General features: G+C 53.8%; 1 protein-coding gene across 1 annotated transcript; it reads right to left on the bottom strand.

Moving 5' to 3' along the window:
• Positions 1-169: 169 nt before the first annotated feature.
• COLGALT1 (collagen beta(1-O)galactosyltransferase 1) lies at positions 170-22592 on the bottom strand. Its single transcript, XM_043467284.1, has 12 exons — positions 22214-22592; positions 20741-20851; positions 19870-19987; positions 13564-13698; positions 12225-12429; positions 10211-10330; positions 5140-5216; positions 4960-5066; positions 4584-4716; positions 2899-3026; positions 1905-2111; positions 170-1730 (listed from the first exon to the last, which is right to left on the bottom strand). Exons 1-12 carry the CDS (start codon positions 22474-22476, stop codon positions 1463-1465), a joined length of 1872 nt encoding a protein of 623 aa, XP_043323219.1. The 5' UTR covers positions 22477-22592; the 3' UTR covers positions 170-1462.
• Positions 22593-24025: the final 1433 nt, after the last annotated feature.

The raw sequence follows: 24025 nt of genomic DNA, 5'->3' as shown, positions 1-24025 counted from the left end.
TTCTGGGTGAGTTTCACGGGGCGCGCTGGGACACCAGGCTCTCATTCCACCCTCCCCCGGCCTCTCTGGCTCCTCGCCAGCACCTGCTTCCCTCCCACGTCTTGGTCTGAAGCAGTGGGTGGTGTGTAGGCGATGAGCAGACCATCGGGCCAAGAAGGGAACACAGATGTATGTGAAAACCCAACCAGGAACATTTAATAAAAAAAATAGGCAAGTTATCCAGAACCTGACTGGGACAGCACTTAGCTACCCCTCAGAGAACGAGGCACCGCTGGCCGGTTCTGCCATTTGTTTCAGGCTTGAAGGCACGGTCAGTCCTCCCGGCTGTGCTGGAGGACGTCCTGCCCAGGCCACGGATAGCGCCCCCGTGCAGCGGAGCCCATCCAAGGCCCCAAACACATGATCCCACCAGAGGCTTGGACAAAAGAATGCCATCAAGCAGGTAGACCACACCTGAGATGCAGGGCAGGGCGGCCAAGCAACCGAGGACAGGGGGGCCCTTGCCCCCTCCAGGGGGGCTGGCTCTAGGGGAGCCTTGCATGAGGACATGGGGTCACTGAAACTCGTGGCTCTCCCTGTTGAGGGAAAAGTCTGCCTATTCCTGGGCAGTGGTGGGGGGGTGTTAGGTACACACATTTCAGGTGATGGGGGTGCTGCAAGAGAGGAATCAAACTCAGTCAGCCCCACTGGGAGTCCACGAGGTCAGGCATACAGCAGGCACTCAATAAATGCTTGCTGCATGAAGAAATGGAAGGACTCGTCCATCTCTGTGGGGGGATCAGATGCTGACTGAACATCTGCATCACTAGTGCAGGAGATGCTCTCTGGATGTGTGGAGAAGAAACCAATTAGAGTGAAAAGCACCTTGATTATCTTAAGCCCTAGCACCACGCTCAGCTCCCGGCACACAGCAGTTACTCCATAAATGCACTGAGTCAGTAAGAACTTTTGCGTCGCAAGTACCGGGCACAGAGTAGGTGTTCAGTATGTGTTCAAATAAATGAAAGTTTGCCTCACTTGTCCCAGAGCCTGGAATGGTGCCTTGCATACAGTAGGCACTCAATAAATACTCGCATGAATTGAAGCAGTGAATGTGTATCACTAGCGCCTGATTCTTGATGGGGGATCAATAACCCTTGATGACTGACTCCATCACTGCTGGAGGGAGTAATCAAACCTCATTCACTGCCAGAACGCGGGAACCTGGCACCCTGTGACCAAAGTGTTGGGTGCACCCAGAGATGAACAGTTCCCACCCAGTCCGCCTGGCATACAGTAGGCACTCCATTAATGCTGCCTGCGTGCACGTGATTGCTGAGCAAGAGCCGGCTGGACGCTGCCCCGTGCAGGGAGCCCTCCGGGGCCTGCCAGGGGCCACAGGGGCCCTGCCGTCCCCGGTGGGCGTGTGGGGCCGGGCCAGCGACCGCTGCTCTGGCTCCACGGCCACCGGCCCTCAGAGCTCTCAGAGCTCATCCCGGGCGGCACTGTCCAGCGGGGACTGGAGCACGTCGGAGTTCTTGGCCTCGCGGCTCAGGGCCTGCTGCTCCCGCATCTTCTGGGACTTGGCGCGGTCCCAGTCGGTCTTGACGCGTTCGTTGTTCCACACGACTGAGGTCTCCGTGTCGCTCACATACCCGTCGTCCCCTGTGTAGTGCGTGGGGTAGATGAGCAGGGGCTCCACGGAGAAGGCGCGCAGGTCCCGAGGGGAGAAGTGGGCCTTGTACTCAGACCTGCGCGGGAGGAGCGGGGTGGGGGTCAGAGGCAGAAGGAGACAGAAGCGGGTGGCGGAGGGGACTCATGAAGGAAGCGGCAGAGAAGGCAGAGGAGAAGCCTCAGGCCCCCCTACCCAGGCCAGCTGCACAAGGAGACCCCAGCTCCCCTTGCCCACTGCCGCCCCCTCTCACACTGGGTGCTTGTCGAACATGACTGGCAAGAACTCGTCCACCGGCAGCATTTTGGAGAGCGGCCGGGCAGCCAGCAGCTTGCGGGCGCCTTGCAGGGAGATCACGTAGGCCAGGGTCCAGTACGAGTAGTCGGCCTCCACCAGGTTCCTCACGCGGGGCACAGCCTTCTCGGGGTGCTCCACCTGCATCCGCTTCCGGCCCACGTAGCTGGGGTGCAGAATGGGGGCTCTGTCACCCTCCGCCTGTTCACCTGCCCAAGAATGCTAACCCAGGGAGCCACTGAGCCGCTGTCAGACCCTGGGGTGGGGGGAGCTGGGGAGCACTGCGGCGGCACGTGTGATTGGACTGGGTGGGAACAGGCCCACAGCGGTCTAGGGCCCACATGGGGGAGAGTGGGACTGAGAAGGAAGCTGCTCTGGGTTCAGAGGGCAGTGGGACGGGTGGGCAAGGTGGAGGGTTCAGGTGAAGCGGTCAGGAGTGAAGGGGACCCATAACTATTCATTTTAATGACACGCTGCTGAGTCTGAGGCTCAGAACCCGGATCAGGGCTCTGTGCAGGGGCGGGGGGAGCAGGGGGAGATGAACCAATCCACCTACATGAGACTGTTCTGGAAATACTCTGGCCACCCTCCACCTAGTACTGGTCTAAGACCCAGACTCCTTTGGCCACACCCCACACTCGGCACCAAAGGCTCCGCCCTGCTCCCAAGCCCTGACCACACCCACCCAGGCCACACCCCCAAGTTCTTTAGCCACATCCACAGGCTTCCAGGTCAAATCTTAGCCGCACTGGTTAAGTAAGAGGAAGGCCCCAGTCAAGTCTCCAAGCCCTGAAAGAGCTGGCAGGCTTCCAAGATCCCAGACTTCCAGGTCAAGTACTGAGTCCTCCTGCCAACCTCCCACAAGTCGACCCAACCTATTAAACTGCAAAGGCCCTCAGAGCTAGTCTCCAGGCCCCACCTTGGCGTTCAGGTCCCACCCAGGCCCAACTCACATGAGGTCCCAGTCCAGACCCTCCCGCTCCACATCCCGCATAAGGTTCATCAGTCGCCTCTTGAAGAAGATCTCGAAGCGTAGGTCATCCTCAAACACGAGTGATTTCTGCAGCCCGCGGTCCACAACCTGAGGGAGGAGGCCCCGCTGAGATCTTGGAGAGATCAAGTCCAGGCCTGACCCCAAAGCCAGTTCTGCTTAAGAGGTCTGGGGCACCAGGAAAAAAGCAAAATAGACACACACACACACACCACCAATAGTTCAGATCTACCTCTTGGCCAAAACCTTCTCCTTACAACTTGGTAGCAGATTCCACAGGCTCAGCCTGCTGCCCCTTTCCACCCCAGGGCCTGCGCCTGCCGCGCCTATGATACAGAGCACCCTTCTCCCATGCAGCAGCAGGCAGGATCCCTCTCACCCTGCTGGCCTCAGTTCCAACATCAACTAGAGATCCTTCATGACTATCACCCAAAGCTGCCAGTTGAGGACGATTCATAACCCTGGACCTCTCCTGTAGGTGCCTCTCACTTATTTCAATATTAGTCATTTCCCTGTGGTCTCCCCACCTCCCAGGGCTGTGAATCCCCTGTGGGAGCTGGGTGTGTCTTGGGGGCTGTCGTGTCCCCTGGACCAGCACCAGGCTGGGCACGCAATCAGTACTTGGCAAATCTTCCCTGAATGAATGAACTCGATAATCTTCATGACTGAAGACTCTGTCTTCTTCACCTGGGAAAACGAGGCTCAGATTGGGAAATGCCTTCCTTGCTCACAGAGCTCACCCCGCTCAGAGGCAGGGCTGGACTTGAACCTGGATCCCCTCTGGCTCCACAGCTGCCTGGACACCGCAACCTTTGCCCCGTACCTTCCATGATGAACGTCAGAAAAAGAGAGCAACCTGGGCGGGAATGCACTGCCTCAAACACCAAATCTGGCCTCAAGTTGGATGGTCCCAGGTTCGAAGCCCCATCTGGCATCCTCGCCCATCATAACCTTTCCCTCCCAGGGTGTCTGATGAGCCTCTGTGGCTGGTGGGGTACCAGTGTGTGGGGTGTGCGTTAGTTAACATCACCATGGCTGTGCTCCTACTAGTAAGCTCTGAGCACAGTGCCCAGGCTCCAGATACTTGACAGTGGCTGGCTATGAAGAGGCTTCACTTGGAGGTCCCGGGCCTCAGACCCCACCTGTTTCTAGAGTCAGGCTCAGCCCTCCTCAGACTCAGGACTCACATCTGCACAGTGGAAGGACGGCAGCTGCCCCACCCAGGGTTCGGGTGCCACATTCACCCAAGGAGAGAGGCTGAGTGTCCTGCAGTGGTTTTGGAAGCCTGCCTGGGGTGCAGGGGATTCCCTCTCTGAGCTGTTAAGAAGCCCAAGGAGGGGACTTGCCTGGTGGTCCAGTGCTTAAGAATCTGCCTTGCAACACAGGGGACGCGGGTTTGATCCCTGATCAGGGAACTGAGATACCGCATGCCGTGGGACAACTGACTTTCGAGCCACAACTAGATAGGCCAAGTGCCACAACTGGAGAATCCCCTAGCTGCAAGGAAAAGCCCCCGCGTGAAGGGAAGGCTCCGAGTGCTGCGATTAGGACCAGATGCAGCCAAATAAATAAAGATAATAATAAATAAGATTTGTTTTTTTATAAAAAGAAGGGCTAAGGAGGGTCCTGCCCCCCTGCCAGACATACCTCCTTCCAGATGTTATAGTGGCTGAGGAAGCAGCCCAGTTCGCCCTTGGTGAGGGGCCGCCCATGGTAGGGGTCCCGGTAGCCGGGCAGCATCTGGATGCCCAGAGCCTCCACCTGGCTGGTGTTCATGGCTCTGCAAGTGGGGAGGGGTCGGGGGCAGAGGAAGACAGTATCTATCTACAGTCCCAACAGTTAGTGAGCCTCCCTCCCCCAACCCATCGTGGACCGGATGTGGCCTGCCTCGGCGTGGTCTACACCCGTGCGCAGGTCTGTGAGCACCCAGCCAGAGTCAGACCCACGCCCCCTCCGCGGGAGCCATCAGGGTGGTCTACACCCACCCGTGGCGCCGCCCCTCCCCCAGCAGGGTCCAACTCACTTGCCGTCCACAGCCTCCACCAGCCGGCACGCTATCTCCTGCTCTTCCAGGGCCCGCAGCATGCGTTCCCGCCGATCCTGCCGCCGCTTCAGGTTGATCATGAAGACCTGCGGCCCAGAGCCTCTGTTGGACCCTCCAGGCTGGGCCCCGGCCCCCGCCCCGAGGGAAGGCCCCGCCTACCTCGTCGAAGCCCATCTTGTCTGGCGTCTTGGTGGGCACTGAGATGAACTGCGAGGGCTCCGAGGGTGGGTGCTTCACTGGGGGGCAGCAAAGCCGAGGGGTCACCAGGGGGTCATGGAGACGGAGGGCACCAGCCTCGCTCCTGAAGCCCCCTCCCCAGCCTCTGCATGGCTCCGTGTCACCGGGCTGCTCAGCCTGATGCTGAGACCCTGCCTGACCCAGCCCCGCCCACAGAAGCGGTGCCAGTCTCTCTCCCCTGCCTCTTACACACTCTGGCTGTTGGCACTGCTCCAGACTTACCCGTCCCCTATTCCTACCTCTGGGCCTCTGCTGAAACCCCGTTCCTTCCCCTCTTCCTTTCCCTGAGTTATCAGCTAAGATGTCTTCTTGGGGAGGGGGGGATGCACCAACAGGAGTCTCCTGCCCTCCCCAGGCTGAGTCAGGCACCTCTCTGGAGGCCCCCACAGCACCTGGGCTTTCGTCAAAGCCTCATTCCACTACCCTAAGTCCCAGTTCTCTGATTATCTCCCGTGAGCTCCACCAGACGGACACCAGGTCCACCCACTCACACTGGCTCCCTGGCGCCCAACAAGGAGCTTGGCACGAACTCATAAAACAAGCAAAGGAATGACACTCCTCATCTGTGCTGTTGTTTAGTCACCAAGTCGTGTCCGACTCTTTGCGACCCCATGGACTGCAGCACACCAGGCTTCCCTGTCCTTCTCTATCTCCCAGAGTTTGCTCGAACTCATGCCTATTGAGTTGGGGATGCCATCCAACCATCTTATCCTCTGTCGCCCCCTTCTCCTCCTTCCCTCAATCTTGAAAATGGGCTAAAAAGCCTCTCAGAGGTTTATATCATGAGACGATGCCATGAAATCACACATGTTATTTTGGGTTAAACTGTGTCCTCCCTGCAAAGACACGCTGGCATCTTGATCCCCAGTACCTCAGAAGGTGACCTTATTTACAAATAGGATCTTTAATGAGGTCATTAGGGTGGTGGGCCCTCATCAATATGGGCTTCCCCGATAGCCCAGATGGTAAAGAATCTGCCTGCAATGCAGGAGACCCAGGTTTGATCCTTGGGTCAGGAAGATCCCCCGGGGAAGGGAATGGCTACCCACTCCAGTATTCTTTCCTGGAGAATCCCATGGACAGAGCTGCGGTCCATGGGGTCACAAAGTGTCAGACACGACTGAGCCACTACACAAATACACTTGGCATGTAATCAGTGATTGGGGTCCTTATAAAAATGGGAAACCTGCACACAGAGACGCACACGGAGGGTAGACGGGGTGAAGACACACAGGGAGCTGGCAGCCATGTGACTGCAGTGACCCAGCTACAAGCCCAGGCGTGCTAAGAATCTCAGGGTGGTCATGATCGCTCCCCTTCTAGCTGCTGTGGGCGGTGCTCAGACCACATCCCCAGAGCCCTGTCTTGGCCCATGCCTGATGGTTTCCCATAGAAGGAACAGATCCACAGGGGGCTGTGAGCCTGCTGAGGCTCCTGGTATCTACCAGTCTGGCCCAGAAAAGCCCAGCGTGCTGGTGAGTGTGGCATCCACCTGCCCAAGAACAAAGGCCCCGTGTGAGCTAGCAGGGCAGACACAGGCCCCTCTGTCTGGGAGAGGCCTGAGTGAGGCCCAGAGTCCACCCAGAGCCTTCCACCTCACAGCCTGGGCCTCCTCCTCTAGCGACATTGTGCCCTGGGCTTCTTCCTATTCGGGGCCCTTCACAGCTCCCTGCCACCCCCTGCCATCCTCAGGGGACCCTGGGACCCAAAAGGGCAAGGCTTTGGGATCTGAGACTCCGGCTGCAAATCGCTTTCCCTCTCTCAGTCTCTGCCTGCCCCCTTGGGGTGTACGTGTGGGAAGGATCTGCCTGTGGGAAGCGGAAGTATCTCTTTATCCTGTCTTATCAGTTCTAGGGAAATGGAGCATATTAGGGTCCAGAAAGAGCAAGGCAATGCAGCTATGTCACAATGATATAAAAATGCAACACCCCTAGGGACTTCCTCAGTCATCCAGTGGCTAAGAATCCGCCTTCCTGTGCAGGGGATGTGGGTTCAATCCCTAGTCGGGAAACTAAGATCCCATTTTCTCGGGGCAACTAAGACGGCACATGGGCAACTACAAAGCCCGTGAGCTACAGTGGAAGATCCCACAGGCTGCAACTAACACCAGATGCAGTCAAATTAAAAAAAAAAAAAAATTGTAACATTGCTAGACCTATTAGAGGGTGAGGGATTAATCTTGACCACAGACAGGTCTGGCCTTTGCTCTCTGCTCCTGGGTAGTTGAAGACCTTGGAAATGTCTTTGTTTTTTCAGGCCTTGGGCCACAGTGGATATCTATGCCAACCGTGTAATGTAGGGTGGGGGTCTTAGCTCAGTCTCTACAGCGACTGGAGATAGGGGTCAGCCACATGGCAGTCAGCCGTATCTGAATGAGCCCCAGCATAAGCCCTCGACACAGAGGCTTGGGGAGCAGCCCTGGCTGGCACTGTACACGCATGCTGTCATGCGCTAGTGCGGACACTAGGAGCCCCTGTGCTTGGAACTCTCCAGGATGCTGCCCCACGCACCTTTTCCCTTTGCCAAGATTGCAATTTGTGTCTTTTTCCTGTAATAAATTATGAGTGTAACAGCTTGCAGTGAGCTCCGAGTACTTCTAGTAGATTATCCAACCTGAACCTGTTCTTGGGCATTCCTGATGTTATAACTGGTGTAAGAAGTGAGAGCAATCTTGTAGATATTTCCTAACTTTGCATCCACAGATGCATTTCTAGAACTCCCTTGTACACACTGCAATGCAGGGAAACAAGAAATGCCCTACATGCCCCAGAGAAGATGGGTAAACCGACATATGACACAGCCAAGAGTAAACAAATCTGCAGCTGAACATCTACATGGAATACTAGGCAGCAAGGAAGGGAGGGAGTCACGGCCACACTCAACAGCCAGCGGCAGCGCAGACAGGGGCGCTGCGTGGAAGACACCCGAGCCGCACACTGCGTGATTCCACTGATGTGAAGCGCGAAGTGGGAAAAGCCTGTCAGCTGGTGGATGCAGGGCGGTGGGGACACTGGGGAGGGTCAGGGCTTGGTCTGCATCTGGATATAAAAGGATATAAAAACAATCATCACGCTGCACACCCGTGACCCGTCACTGCCCTGTGTGCTAAAACTCAGAGAAGAGGACTCATAATGAGCCAAGTGTATGGGGCCAAGTGGGAAGACACTCCATGAGCAGGCAGGGAAGGAAGCAAGTTGCTGGATTCCCCATGAACAGAGGGCATCTCTCCGAGGTTTTCTGTAAGCTTGAAATTTTATTGTAAGAAAGATCTTTGAACACATGTAAAATCGCATGCATGGCCTGGGACCAGGTACCCACACACAGGTAGAGAGAAAAGACGGTTTTCACAAGAACTGTAAAGAAGGATTTGCACAAATATCTGAAACTTTCAGACCCTCCTTCTCTCTGTCCTGGGTGATCTGTTCGAACCCTCAAAAAAACAGGAAAATATGCATGCCTCTGTTGTGTTTGAGTTTATAACAGTGGAGTGAACGGTTTCCTGACCAGAAACAAGAATATACGTGAAAATTTAAACTAGGACCATCAATAGTAGCCACAGAGAAGCTTCTCAGGGTCCAGTCACCGAAAGGAGTTGGCAACAAGCAGAGACCCACCTCTTGGACTGCAGTGGGGCGGCCGTGCTGGGCCTGGACAGCTGCATGGGCAGACACTTGGGTGTGTGTGTGTGTGGGGGTCTTCGCCCTGGTGACCTTGCAGCCTCCAGGCGTTATCTCTAAAGACTCAAAGTGTTATGTGTTAGTCGCTCAGCTGTGTCTGACTCTTTGTGACCCCTGTGGACTGTGGCCTGCCAGGCTCCTCTGTTCATGGAATTCTCTAGGAAAGAATATTGGCGTGGGTAGCCATTCTTTTCTCCAGGGGATCTTCCCGACCCAAGGATCGAACCTGGGTCTCCCACATTGCAGGCAGATTTTTTACAATCAGCCACCAGGGAAGACCCCAGAGCCCCCTCTAAACAGAGAGCAGAGTGTCATTCCATCTTCAACCACAAGGGGGAGCCATAGACAGAACCTTCTAGAAATGGATGGGGGGATGGGGTCTGAGCCCCAGGACAGGGGCCTGGCCCTCCAATCCTCTCTCTGTGCAGTGGAAGGAATCGCTGTTCTGCTTCACAGGCCTTCACAGGGAAGTGGGTGCTCGGCGCAGGGCCAGGCCCCCACAGAAAAGGACGTTGCTTCACTGTGTGGTTGCTTCAGAGACTCCCCAGCTGGGGCAGAGGCCCCGTCCTCAAGCAGCCTCAACGGTGGCTCAGCCCTATGCACTCAGCCCACCTCACCAGAGGTCCAGGTGCTAATATAATAGTCCATGGATTTATTTGTGTATGTATTAGAGAGACATCAGCTTGCAACCACAGTAAAAATACATATTAAAGTTTCCTTTTCAAAGTGTATTCAAATAAAAAAAAAGAAAGTGTCCGATCAGATAAACATTAAACAAACAGTGGGTCTGGGGGCTGGGAGGGCATGGGTGATGAAACGGCTGACACAGCCAAGCACGTGCAGGGTCATCAGTGAAACCTCCTACCTTCCATGCTCCCACACCCTCCATGGCTCCTGCCTATCCCAGGGACAAGACCCGCTCCTAAGTCCAATGTCTGATGTCCCCATCATGGCCCTGCCTGCTGGCTCTGTCCCCCTTCTGCCCCACCAACCCTGCCTGTTTTCTGAGCTCGCAGCCCTTCCAGCCGCCCAGCTTCTGCACATGCTGCTCCCTCCGGCTGCAGCCTCCCTTCCAGCTAACTCACCCTGCATCTTAATGCCACCCCCACCAGAAAGCTCACCCTGATTTCCCCAAGCGTGCCATGCGTAGCCGCTTGTAAGCCATGAGAGCGGGGACAACTGTTCACACTGGATTCTCAGTGCCCGGCAAAGAGACTGAGGCCCAACAGACACTCAATCGGTGTTCACGGACAGATGCGAGATGGTGGGGAGAGGGAGGCAACTTGGCCCTCCCGGGGTGGTGCGGACAGACTCACCCATGACCTCCAGCTGCACGTGCATGAAGCTCTCGGCCTCGTCCTGGAGGGTGCTGTGGGACCGCAGTGGCACCGGCAGAAAGCCGTACACTTCCTTGTTGCAGACGTACATCTGGACCTCTGGGGCCAAGGAAACGACGATGAGAGCTGAGTACAGAGCAGTAAGGCCTCGGAGGCAGCCTCCGAGCAGCAGCATTAGCCTCACCACCCGGCGTGGGGCCGGGGCGTCAATGGGTCCAGCTGTTCCCAGCAACTGGCAGAGACCACCCCAGCACTCCATCTGGGAACTGGGGTCAGAAGAGGGGTTCACAATGCCAGGCGAGAAGACAAAAAAAACTCCAGAACTGTTAACAAGCACCCTGCATAGGTGCAGGCTTCCATGACAAAGCAAACCACAAAATGGTTGGTGAACAGTAAAAACTCACATTTATGCACAGAAATGAGATGCAGTTGGACAAACTATGAATATCATTACCTCTGTCTGTGTTTGTCCTTCTCTGAATAGCTAAAACATTTTTTCGAATGGTTTAAAACTTTATAACAAGTATGTATCTTTTTTTAAAGTGATAATCCCAACGAAAATGATTTTCATTCAAGGTGTGTGGGTGCTAAGTCGCTTCAGTTGTGTCTCACTCTTTGTGACCCCATGGACTGTGGTCTTCCAGGCTCCTCTGTCCATGGGATTCTCCAGGCAAGAATACTGGAGTGGTTGCCATGCACTCTTCGAGGGGATCTTCCCAACCCAGGGATCGAACCTACATCTCCTGAGGCTCCTGCATTGCAGACGGATTCTTTATTGTTGAGCTACCAGGGAAGTGCTTCATTAAAGGGCCAGATATTAGGTTTGTGGGCCAAACTGCTCTATCTGAACAACTCAAGTCTGCCTTCAGAATGTGCCCAGAAAGGGCATGGAAGCTCTGCGCCCCTCGCCACACCATGGCCCATGCATCCCTTCCTGCAGGTTGTTCGTGGGTTATATACACTTTTATAATAAATAGTAACCTAGTTAGTAAATGAGTTTCCTGAGTTCTGTGAGCTGCTCTTGCAAATTAGCAGGACCCAAGGAAGCTGTGAAACCTCTGATGTATGGCCATTTGGTCAGAAGCATGCGGGCTTCCCTGGGTGGCTCAGTGGTAAAGAATCCACCTGCAATGTATACAGGAGATGCAGGAGATGTGAGTTCTATCCCTGGGTTGGGAAGATCCCCTGGGTGAGGAAATGGCAACCCACTCCAGTATTCTTGCCTGGAGAATCCCATGGACAGAGGAGCCTGGCGGGCTACAGTCCATAAGGTCTCGCAGTCAGACACAACTGAGCAACTGAGTATGCAGTAGAAACACAGGTGACAACTTGAACTTGTGACCAGCATCTGAAGCAGGAGAGGGGTCAGTTTTGTGGGCCTGAGACCTTAACCTGCAGAATCGGATGCTACCTCCAAGTAGACAGAGTCAAAATTGAAATAGAATTGAGCTGAATTATCAGACACCTTGCTGGTGTCCTAGAATTGCTGGTTGGCATGGGAAATTACCCCATCTCCAACATACACACACGGGAGTTGGATCCTAGAACCCAAAAGACATTCTAGCTTGTGTCCATATAAGTGAGTACAGATGGTGGGCTGGATTTGGTCCACGGGCCATGAGTTGCTGACCCATCTTTAAAATAAATGACAACTCAGCATTCAGTGTTCTCTTTCTCTTTAAAAAAATTTTTTTTTGCCCTAAGTATACAATTAGAGAGCAATTATGCTTAACTATAGATAATTGGAAGAATATATGGAAATATCAATAAGGAGGTCTTAAAGACCTGGGGAGTGAAGTCACTCAGCAGAGCCAGGGCTGGAGAGAGAATGGGTCCTGAGGATATCCCCTGAACACCTGGATACAGCTGCATCTGAAGTCATCGTACATCTGTACTCTGCAGTGCTGGTTCTGGGAACCTTCTGTGGGCTGAGAATTGGTCCCAAAGAACCAGACAGACACCCCACAGGATGGCAAATCCCCTGCGGGCTCACCTGCCTGCTTGCAGGAGAAGGCAAAAACAATGATGTCATCAAAGGACCAGGTGTAGTCAGGGTGCGGAGGGTAGAAGGCCAAGTTCCTGGATGCCGCCTTCCGCAGGTCGATCAGGAAGGTCGAGTGCACCATGGGGACGGCAAAGCAGCCCCGGCGGTCCCGCTTGCGGATGGGGAGGTAGGCAGGCGTGCGCTTGTAGTAGCCCTGTGGGGAGTGGAGGCAGAGTTCTGCGTGGGGGTCCCTAAAGGGCAGGCTGGGGACCAGGACAATGGGAGGCCCAGAACACCTGGAGAGTAAGACCAGGTGTCAGCTTCTGGCTGCAGTGCGCATTCCCTGAGTGCAGAGCTCTGGGCAGGGCCAAGCAGTCTCCAACCCCCAAACCTCAGTCGCTGGGCAGTGGCAGAGAAACAGGGAAATAGTTACTCACAGACCCAGATCAATACTTCTGATCAGAAAGGCAGCATTTGGGAAGGGCAATTAAAAAGCTGAAATGGGACCATACACTTGAGATTCCTTGATTTTAAAATTAAAACACCAGAAGCGGGACTTCAAAAAAGTCAGGGGGAATCTTTTAGAAGTTCTAAAAGCTTCTGGAACAATCTGGAGTTGTTATCTCTCTTCCTTGTACCCTTTACAAATTGGAATTGTTAGCATATAAATTTAGACTTCTACGAATACTTTAAAATATAGACACCACTGAATTATTCACTTTTAAAATGGTGAACTTTATAGTTTATGAATAATATATCAATTCCAAACCAAAAGACAGGAAGAGATAGGACAGATCAGCTTGCTGGCTCTAGCCACCTGGCCCTTTCCCGAGGCACAGCCCTGCTCCTGCACCTGTCCGTCACTCCCTACAACCCCACCCTCAACTCTGGGCTGGGACGATCAGAGCCTAGCATTTTCCTGGCTTCAGTAATTGGTTCAGGTCAAAAAGGAGACTGGACAAGGGTCAATCAGAGGGAACTAGCTGAATGCTGCCGGAACCATTCCCCAGGAGTTTGAAAATGAAGTCACTCAAGGGGAGGAGGAAGAGGAGTGTTAGCTGAACACATGGATCCAGCCATGCCTGAAGTCCTATCCGGGCGCTACCACATCGTAGCTATGTTTGCATAGGCAAGTCTCTCCCCCCTCTGTATTTGTGTTTCTGCCTCAGAGTCTGGTGGCCGGGGGCAGCAGGTGGGGTGGAAACAATCGCAGCCCATCCCCTAATTTAAGGATTGTCACAATGGTGTTTATAAAATGTTCACGATGAGGCAGCATGGTAACAAGCCAGATTTCAAACCCAGCCCCTACTTGCTCTGTTCAGCCCCCACCACCCCCAGGCCCCCTGACCTGGGATGTCATCCCACACCAGAAGTTGGAGTACGCAGCCCGGGAATCCAGCATGGGGGCCACCACCGTCTTGTTCTCTGCGATGAGCAGGGTCAGTGTGTCCGGGTTGAGGATCAGGTTGTCGGCGTCCACAAACTGCAAAACACCCAACATGGCATCCGCATGGACCATCAGAGTCACCTGGGCTAGGCCGTGGCTTAGAACAGCAGGGGCCGAGGCCAGCGTCCCGGGGGCCTGGGGTACCCTGGGTAGCACACGCGGCCTTGGAAGCCCCCGTGCTTCTCAACAGACAGCTCTGACCTAAGCCACCAGCAGAGTTACGATCACATGATGAAATACACTACACGGCCAGAAGGGACGGGCCACACGACACAAAGCAATACAAACGGGTCCCACGCACAGTGCTGGCGAGACCCCGGAAGTGACAGCCGGTGCATCACATGGCTCCATTTATGGGAACTTTCAAGATGGGCAGCGCTGGTGTGTGAGGAGGACGGTTGGAGCAGAAGCCACCTCTGCAGGGAGGGGCCAGGAGGAAGACGCTTTTTTCTATGTGAGTTAAACACCAACCAAAAAATTCGTAAAAATAGGATCTTTACATAAGGTTCTTTTCTTCCTTTAACACTTTGAATACTGGAGTAAAACGATGATCACCCGTTTGTGGCAACCGGGAAGGAAATTCACCAACCCACAGACAGGGTCATCATGGGGGGGTGTGAGCTTACTGGTCATCCCCGGAAGGCCACACGGCAGAATCGTTCATCACACAAGCTGGGAACGACTCAGGAGTCTAGCCGTGGAGAATCAGCTACAGAAACTCTGGCCCTGTCCCATTGTCTGGCTACAGAGTCGAGACAAGCGAAAATCAAACAACATAAAACAGGTAAGGATCTCTCTACCGGGATGTGAAAACATACAGATCACACTTTATTACAGAGAGCTGTCAGGAGGTCGGATTCTTGGTTTTTCTTTTTTTTTTTTTTAATGCATCTGGTCCACAGAACATGCTATCCATTACCCATGCAGGGTTTTGAGAATGCTCGAATCATCTGCTGCAAACAGCAAACACTAGGACACCAGCCTTCTCCAGCAACATGGGAACGGCATTCCCACAAGGTAAGGCGCAGCTGGAGATGGGAGGCGGCTGCCCCTTGGGACACACCATGCAGTCCTGTTATATTCCCCGCCCAACTGCTGTGGACATTTCAATCTGTGACCTTGGAGCATACAGGCAGTGAAAACAGCCAGAACAGTCTGGTAGTTTCTCAGAAAGTGAAACATCGAGTTACAGCGAGTTCACTCAGAGATACAGACTGAGGAAACTGGAAACGTGGACTTGAACGGACATTTGTACGCCATGTTCAGAGGCGTTATCCACAGAAGCCAAACAGTGGGAACAACCATGTGTCCATCAGCGGAGGAAAACAGAATGTGGTCCTTTCACACACAGAACATGACTCAGCCGTGGCGAGGAGTGAAGCAGGGACACACGCTGCAACATGGGTGAACGCTGAAAACCCCAGGCCGAGTGAAGTCAGAACCAGTTTAGTTTACGCATAATTTACGAAACGCCCTGAACAAGCCAAGTCACAGAAACATTCGGCAGATCAATGGTCACCAGGGACGGGAGAGTCGGGAGTGACTGCTCGTGGGCACTGGGTTTCCCTGGGGGGTGATGGAAGCTAGTTTTGGAACCAGACAGAGGCTGTGCTTGCAAAACATGATGAACGTACTAAAAGCCACTGATTTGTACACTTGAAAAGGGCTAATTTTATGTTACGTGACTTGTACCTCAATTAAAAAAACACAGCCAGAGAGTGAGTCTCTCTAGGAGGTGACATTACAAGGTATGGTGGTTTTTCCTTAAACCAATTCTTACTGTTTCTTATATATTTTCTTACAAGTAACACCCACAGTATCCATAAAAAGAGGGCTTTTTAATAATAATTTTCAAACACTAGGGACTTCCCTGGTGGTACAGTAGATGGGGATCTGCCTGTCAATGCAGGCGGTAATGGATTAGATCTCTGGTCTGGGAAGATTCCACGTGCCATGGTTTAACTGGGCCTGTACGCTACAACTACGGAGCCTGCACACCCTCGAGGCTGTGCTCCGCAAAGAAGAGGAGCTCCTGCTAGCCACAACTAGAGAAAGCCCATGTGCAGCGGTGAAGACCCAGAGCACTAAAACATAAGTAAATACATGTACTCAGTCACTTAGTCATGTCTGACTCTCTGCAACCCCATGGACAGAAGCCCACTAGGTTCCTCTGTCCGTGGAATTTTCCAGACAAGAATACTGGAGTGTGTTGCCATTTCCTCCTTTGGGGATCTTCCCAACCCAGAGATGGAACCTGGATCTCTTGAATCTCCTGCAGTGGCAGGCAGATTCTTTACCACGGGCACCATCTGGGAAGCCCCAAATAAATGCACAAAATTATTTAAAAAAAAAAACCCAAAACACTCAACAAATGATTTCACTTTCCAATATGGATTACCAAAGCCCTCAGTTACAAAAATACAGCAGCGTGTCAAAAGCTGCTTTGAGTTCTGAACCAGATCCCTGAGTCCACCCAGGTTTGCTGAGGGAAAAAAGTGAAAACCAGCCAACCTCAAACCATGAAAGCAAAACCCAGGGAGGCAGACAAGGTGGCCCTGGGCTGGATGGCTCCAGGAGGTTTGAGTCCCACCTCTGTCCCTCACTGGTTCTGAGAGGCCACCCAGCAGGCTGTCACTTCTCTAAGCCTCCATTTTCCCATCTATGAAATGGTCTGATAAGGCACCAAGTCACGGGGCTTCCAGGAGGAGCCTGTTACCTCCTTCCTCCTCCCAGGAGATGGCTCTGTCCTCCCCACAAGGCTCACGCCAGGATGTGAGGTCCTTCTGGCATCCAAACATCCAGCAGGGACTGTTCTCTCCGCCTCAGAACACATCCCGAAGCCACAGCCCCAAACCAGCGCCCACCCTGGCCTCCTGCTGCCCCTATTCCTGCCCCATCGGCCCCGCGCCCATGGCAGCCAGAGGGACCTCTAAAAATCAGAAATCAGAGCCTAGCCCTCCCCTGCTCACACACCCTCCATGGCTCCCCATTACCCTCAAAGTAAAAGCCACATCCCTCCCTCTTGGCCTGTATAGTCCGGCCCCCACCCACCACTTCAGCACCAGCCACTCCACCAGTTCACTCTGGCTACACTGGCTTCCTAGCCAGTCCCTGAATGTCCCACACTTGCTTCCTGCTCTGTTCGCTCTGCCTCAGACACTGACCCCCAGCTCCCACTGAGGCTGCTCCTCTGTTCCTTCAGATCTCTGCTAGGGCCCCCTCCTAAGGGAGGTCCCCAACCCCTGGTACCTGTGACTGTGACTTTATTTGGAAGCTGGGTCTCTGCGGATGTAATTAAGATGGAGTTCATCCCTCCTACGCTGTTGGTGGGAATGTAAGTCGGTGCAGCCACTATGGAAAACTGTGGAGACTCCTCAGAAAACTAAAAATAGAATGACCATATGATCCAGCAATCCCAGATCTGGGCATATATCCAGACAAAACTGTAATTCAAAAAGACACATGCACCTCTATGTTCCTAGCAGCACTGTTCACAACAGCCAGGACATGGAAACAACCTGCATGTCCATCAGCAGATGAATGGATAAAGAAAACATGTGTGTGTATACAATGGAATACTACAAATGAAATAATGCCATTTGCAGCAACATGGATGCAACCAGAGATTGTCATACCAAGTGAAGTAAGCCAGAAAGAGAAAGGCAAATACCATGTGATGTCGCTTACACGCAGAAGCTAAAATACCGTACAAATGAACCTGTTCTATAAGACAGAAAGAGATTCACAGACTTTGAGAGCAGACTTGTGGTTGCCAAGCGGGAGGAGGGGTGGGGGAGGGAGGGCCGAGGGGTACGGGATTAGCAGATGTCAACCATTATACATAGGAGAGGTGAACAAAAAGGTCCTCCTGTATAGCACAGGGAACTATATGCAATATCCTGTGATAAGCCATAATGGAAAAGAATACAAAATAAACAAAACGATAATCACTTAAAAAAAAGATGGGACTCATACTAGATTAGTGAAAGTGAAAGTGTCAGTCTCCAGTTGTGTCCGACTCTGCGATCCCGTGGACTGTAGCCCACCAGGCTCCTCTGTCCACAGGGAGTCTCCAGGCAAGAATACTGGAGTGGGTTGCCATTTGCTTCTCCAGGGGATCTCCCCGACCCAGGGATTGAACCCGGCTCTCCCATACTGCAGGCAGATTCTTTACCATCTGAGCCACCAGGAAGACCATCCTAGATTAGTGCATGCATGCTAAGTCGCTTCTGTCGTGTCTGACTCTCTGCGACCCCACGGACTGTAGCCCGCCAGGCTCCTCTGTCCATGGAACTCTCCTGGCAAGAATCCTGGAGTGGGTTGCCATGCCCTCCTCCAGGGGATCTTCCCGACGCAGTGATCGAACCTTTGTCTCCTGCAGCTCCTCACTGCAGGCAGATTTTTCACAGCTGAGCCACGGGGGAAGCCCCACACTAGATTAGAGTGGGCCTTAAATTCAGTGACTGGTGATCTTATTAGAAGAGATCACGTGATCACAAAAGCAGAGACTGCAGGGATGCTGCCACAAGCCAAGGAACCCCTGAAGCCACCAGAAGCTGGAAGCAGCAAGGAAGCCCCCTCCCCGAGATTTCAGACTGCTGGCCTCCAGAAGTGTGAGACCAGAAACTTGTAGCATGTGAGGCCCCTCAGTGTTGGCACTTTGTTACAGGAGCCCCGAACACTGATCACGCTGCCAAGTGTCTCTCAGAGCGCTGGCCACCTTCTGATACTTCCTCGTTCGGTTTTGTTTGCTTTCTGGTCACGTTCACCTTTCCGGGGAAGCTGGGGCTCAGCTTGTGCTAATCGTCACTGTGTGCCCCAGGCCCGGCACGAGGAGGGCTCGGGGAGAGGCTGACAGACATATGCTGACTGACACATTAAGAAGGTACAGACCAGCGCTTCCCTGGGGGCTCAGCGGGAAAGCATCCACTGGCCAGTGCAGGAGACACAGGTTAGATCCCTGATCCAGGAAGATCCCACATGCCGAGTGGCAACTAAGCCCGGGCACCACAGCTATTGAGCCTGGGCTCTAGAGCCCAGGAACTGAAACTACTGAGCCCAAGCACTGCAACTACCGAAGCCTGAGCGTCCCAGAGCCCTGGAGCTGCACCTACCGAAGCCTGTGCACCCTAGAGCCGGTGCCCCACAAGATAAGCCACCGCCGTGAGAAGCCCGTGCCCGTCAACAGAAAGTAGCTCCCACTTGCCACAACTAGAGAAAGCCTACATGCAGCAACCAAGACCCAATGCAGCCAAAAATAAATAAATAAGAAGATAGAGACCAGGACTTTCCTGGTGGTCCAGTGGCTAAGAATCTGCCTGCCAATGCAGGGGACACAGGTTCGACACAGGTTCAGTCCCTGGTCCAGGACAATCCCACGTGCCACAGAGCCACTAAGCCAATGTACCACAACCACTGAAGCCCATGTGTTCAAGAGGCCGTGCTCCACACCAAGAGAAACCACTGCAACGAGGAGCTCACACATGGCAACTAGAGAGTAGCCTGCACACAGAGCAGCCAAAAAAGATTTTTTTAAAGAGAAGGAAAAGATCGAAGCTTGGGGTCTGTGCATAGATGGGAAACCACCATAGGCACTTAGTCTGGCATTATTACATTCAACCTCCAGAGAGTTAAGCTCAGTGGTCAGTGCCCCCTGCCCATCGCACCAAGTGAGGGGACCACGCCTGGTCAAGGGGCCAGGCTGAAGGAGCTCAGAGAAGACTCGTGATCTGTGGGCATGTATCCCAAGATTGCATTCAAACCTCAACCAGCCCCTTCCTGCCAGGGGCCCAGGAAGGGGAAGTGAAAGTCAAGGGTCAGCAGCTCAGTGTCACCAACATCCCCCAGCCCCCCACCCCATCCTCCTGCTTCTCGGAGTCACCCAGAGGTCATCATTGGGTCTGTGCAGAGATATCAGATCACTGGTGATGGTGATAAAAGGGGAGATGAACAAGGGTCCAACCACAGGGGACATAAAAACCCACTCACTTCTGATGATTAAGAACCGAGGTGGCTTAGGATCAAGACCCAGCTCCTCCACTAACCAGCTGTGTCACCTCTGACAACTCACTTCCCCTCTTAGAGTCTCAGTTTCCCCCTCTGTAAAATAGGGTTAAGGTTGGTCTCTGAATCCCACTGCTCTGCCTTCCCTTGGAGACCCCAGACCTCCCACTGGGGACCCCTAGGTTGGGTGGCTGAGAAACTCACCAGGATGTAATCAGCCCACATATCCCGGGCTGATTTCAGAGCCGCCTGGCGCAACTTCATGACATGCTCGTAGCGTGAGTCAGACCAGTGTTTGGGGCCCTCCTCATCTGGATAGGACCTGCGGAGAGGCAGCTGTGATGGAGGAAGCACAGGGCACTGTCGGAGCCCAGAGAGGCCTTGAGCTGGCTGAATGTGGGGTAGTCAGAGAGGGCTTCCTGGAGGAGGGGATGTGTAAGCTAGATCTGAAGGCTGGGAAGAAGCAAGGAGAAAACAGAGGAGGAGGGAGGTATGGTGTGTCCCAAGTAGGGGACACAGTGTGTGCAAAGACCCAGAGGGGAAGAACGCTTGGAGAGGGGTGAGGGGCACAGGGGCCTCTACTGCCTTGTAGGGACACGCCCCCATCTCTGAGCGGGAGGGGGAGTCGGAGAAAACTGGGAGCCTGTCCTCCTAGACTCCTAATCTGGTTTGGGCAGTGGGTGGGTACAAAACTAAAGCCCGAAAGAATGAAAGGAACTGAAGTTCACATCGGCCAAGGGCTCGTGGGGAAAGTAAACAACTGAGGTAAGAGAGACAAGGAATAAAGCAGTGGGCGTCCACCACAAAGCCCAGGGAATGAAGGAATTCCAGGTGGAATAAAAAGAGGGGGTAAAAGTCCAACAGAAGGATTATGGCCCCCTGGGGAAGCTGGAGGGGAGGTGGTAGGTAGTCAGAGCCAGTGCTAAAGGCTGCAGAGCTGGACTGGAACGTCAGGGGCTGGAGGGAGGGGGCGAGTATGTCTGTCTCAGGACAATGGGAGCCATGGAGGGTGTGTGAGCAGGGACACAGCCAGGTCCAACTGGAGAGGGGGATCAGGGCAAGGCCTGGCGCTCACCTGGGCTCCTCCGACGGCCGCCACTCTACAGAGTGGTACAAACCCTTCACAGCCACCAGCCACTCCCGAAGCACCGCTGACGTGTTGTCTGCATTGTGGTCTGTGGCCACCCTGTAGACAGAGCAGGACAGTGAGTGAAGTGAGGGAGACGGAGGCAGGACAGGCAACAGTAAGGCAGCAAGGGCTGCCACATCCCCGCTGGGCCTCACACCAGCTACACGGCCCTGGGCATGACACATCCCCCCAGCATGCCCCAGTTTCCTTATCTGTAACACAGAGGGTGAGGCCTGGGCCCACTTCACTGAGTTGCAGAGGGGACTACACAAGATAATTTTGGAAAAACACATTAGATATGATGCCAGTATTCCAGGGCATCTAGGATCTTACAACCATATTCGCTACTAAATATGTACAATTTAGTAAAAATACACATATATCATACGGTCTGGTCCTGCCTTCTTCAACTCTCTCCTGTGAGTAGTGGGGTTGTTGTCACTCATTCATTCAAAAAACATTTCTTAAGCACCAACTATGTGCTTGGATTCTCTGGACTGGAGGGAAAAGTAACATTTGGAAGCCATCAGCCAAGAGCTATTCTCCCAAATGAATTGCTATTGTTATTTAGTTGACAACAACGGTACCACTGATGACAGTCATAACAACAAAATCGAACAAAATTATTATTATAATATTCACAACTCGGGTCACTGATGCCCAGCACAAGGGCTTCACACTCATTAACTGGTTCATTTTCAGAAACAACTCAGAGTTAGCTTAGTATCCCCACTTTCCAGATGAGAAAACTGAGGTAGGAAGCAATGAGTCACCAGCCAGATTTGTTCCTGGCCCTGCCCCATTCCGCTTCCAGGAAGAATCTGCTCCCCCTACCCTCCGCCATCCGCCGGGCACCCCACCCACCCACTCCAGTAGTCAGGAAGTCTGATTCAGGCTGGGCTCAGAGACCAAAACGGCAGCAGGAGCGAAAAGACGTTCAGTTAGTAGTACAATGTGGGCCACGGCAACGCCCCAATGCGGGGGGGTGGTTCTCAGGCTTCCCATCTTTGAAGCTGTGAGTGCTCCCAAGTGGGTTAGGGGGTTAGTCTCGGGCTGCGCGGCACGGGTGATCCCGGATAGGTCCTAATGGGAGTGGGGGCAGGGAAGCCAGTAGGCTGCAGAGCAGTGGCTCGCCCCACCCTAAAGGGGCCAGCGGGCTCAGCGCGGTTCCGCCGGTGCTAACGCGGCGGAGGAAAGCAGGCAGGAAGGCACACGCGGCTTTGGTCCGCTCCGATGCGGGACAGTAGGCAGGGCGCGCGCGCGGCGCGGGTCTGGCCCGCCCGAAGGAGACAGCAAGCAGAGGTCACGTGTGGGTCTAGTCCGCCCTGCCCAGTGCGAAGACAGAGGGCAGGACGCGGCGTGGACCCGCCGGGACGGGGACAGCAGGCCTGATGCGGAGCCGGTGGGCGCCGCGCTCACCACAGCGCCGTGCGCTCCCGCGGATGCCGCAGCCGCTCGAGGGCGCCCAGCGTGGCAGGCAGCGCGTGGGCCGCGTTGCGTGCCAGCAGCGCGATCAGCACTCGCGGCGCCTGCAGCGGCGACTCGGGGCTCCAGCGCTCCTCGGGGAAGTAGGCGGCGGCGCCGGGCGGGCCCCCCAAAGGCGGCAGCGCCAACAGCAGCAGCAGCAGCAGTACCGGGAGCGGCCGCCCGTGTCCCCTGCCCGCGCGTGGGGCCGCCGCCATCGCGCCACGAGTCGCCTTTAAGCCGCTTTTCTGCCGGCGGACGCGGACCGCGCCTTAAAGGGGACGTCAGGGCCCCGCCCCTGAGGCGCGCCTTAAAGGGGAGGAGAGCTCCAGGCGGAATCAGGGTTTAGGGCCCGCCTCCAAACGGTCTTAAAGACACAAAGTGCCTCGTAGCCTCAGCAACTGCCCCCTAGGAGGAATGACGTCAAGCTATAGGCAAGCTCGGGATCCCCCGCCCCCTCATAGACTTGGAGCGCTCTGAACGTGGGTCTGTGCAGTAAAGGTGTCAGAGCTCAGAATCTGCCTTGCCTCGGAAATTGCTCCCCGCCGGGATCAACCCGATTCTCTGTCCCACTTCTGTTTGTGTAAGCCCCCGATTGTGTCACGAGGCAGACCTGGATAGTTAGGATCTGGGTTGAGACTCCCGAGATCCGAGTCTCAGTTTCCTCTGCTGCAACATGGTTTTACCATCTTAGTTCTCGATCTCCCAGAGATGTCCTCAGGGGTTGTTGGATACTAAAAGCATGGGCCCTGGAGTCCCCAGACCTGGCTATAAATCCAGCCCCCGCGTGGGGGTCGCTGCGTGAGCCTCAGTTTGCCCATATGTAAAATGGAGTCATAACGACCTCAGGATTGTCAGAGGATAGAACTCGCTGAGCACACGCTCTGGAGACAAAGTGGGCGTTTCCCTAGAAATGCTACAAGGGGATTGTTTTTCAATAATCTATTTTTTCCCCACAATCTAATTTTTTCCCAATAATCTAATGTGTTTCTAATCACTTTTTGTTGTTGTTCAGTTGCTAAGTCGTGTCCCACTCTTTGCGACCCCATGAACGGCAGCACACCAGGCTTCCCTGATCGCTTTTGTGTTGTTATAAAAAATTGTTTTAAGAAAGATGCTCAGATGTCTGTTAACGTGAGCGGTAGGGCAAGGCTCAATATTGTTAGATAAAATTCAGAGCACAGATTGTGTCCTCAATGTGCTCAAGGGACATGAGGCAAAAGTTTAGGAGGGAAAGCTAAGGAAAATCTCATTCTCTTGCGGGAGGATGAACATTCCAGGGCAGAATGGGAGAAAACCAGGGAGTCTGCATGTCCTCCCTCTGAAAGCTGAACTGAGAAAAACACTGGGGAAATCCCTCTCGGGACTGGTGCCGGAAGCAGCTGGAAGGCTTGTGACGTGCAGAAGCTGCCAACCTCCAGTGGACTGATGGCTTCTGGCAGGCAGGGGGAAACCAGTAAAAGCTCTACTGTCAGCTGGGAAACTTGATACTAAGTTAAGATTTGGAGCAAGTAAACAATCCCAAAGGCACACAGCAAGCTGAGGGGGAAAAAAATCTGTAGCTTGTATCACAAAACTGTTAATATCCTTAATATATAAAGAGTTATTAGAGATCAATAAGAAAAAGATAAACTCTCCTGAAGAGAAAAGTAGGTAAAAGCTCTGAAAAGGCAACTCACTAAAACAAAGCAAAACATAAAAACACACGAACATATAAATGGTCCATAGAGATATTTTTAGGTGATGCTAGTGGTAAAGAACCCCTCT

Source organism: Cervus canadensis, chromosome 4, assembly GCF_019320065.1.
Source record: "Cervus canadensis isolate Bull #8, Minnesota chromosome 4, ASM1932006v1, whole genome shotgun sequence".
NCBI lineage: Eukaryota > Metazoa > Chordata > Mammalia > Artiodactyla > Cervidae > Cervus > Cervus canadensis.
Note: the sequence above shows the minus strand (reverse complement) of the source record. Positions and strands in the feature narration are given on the sequence as shown.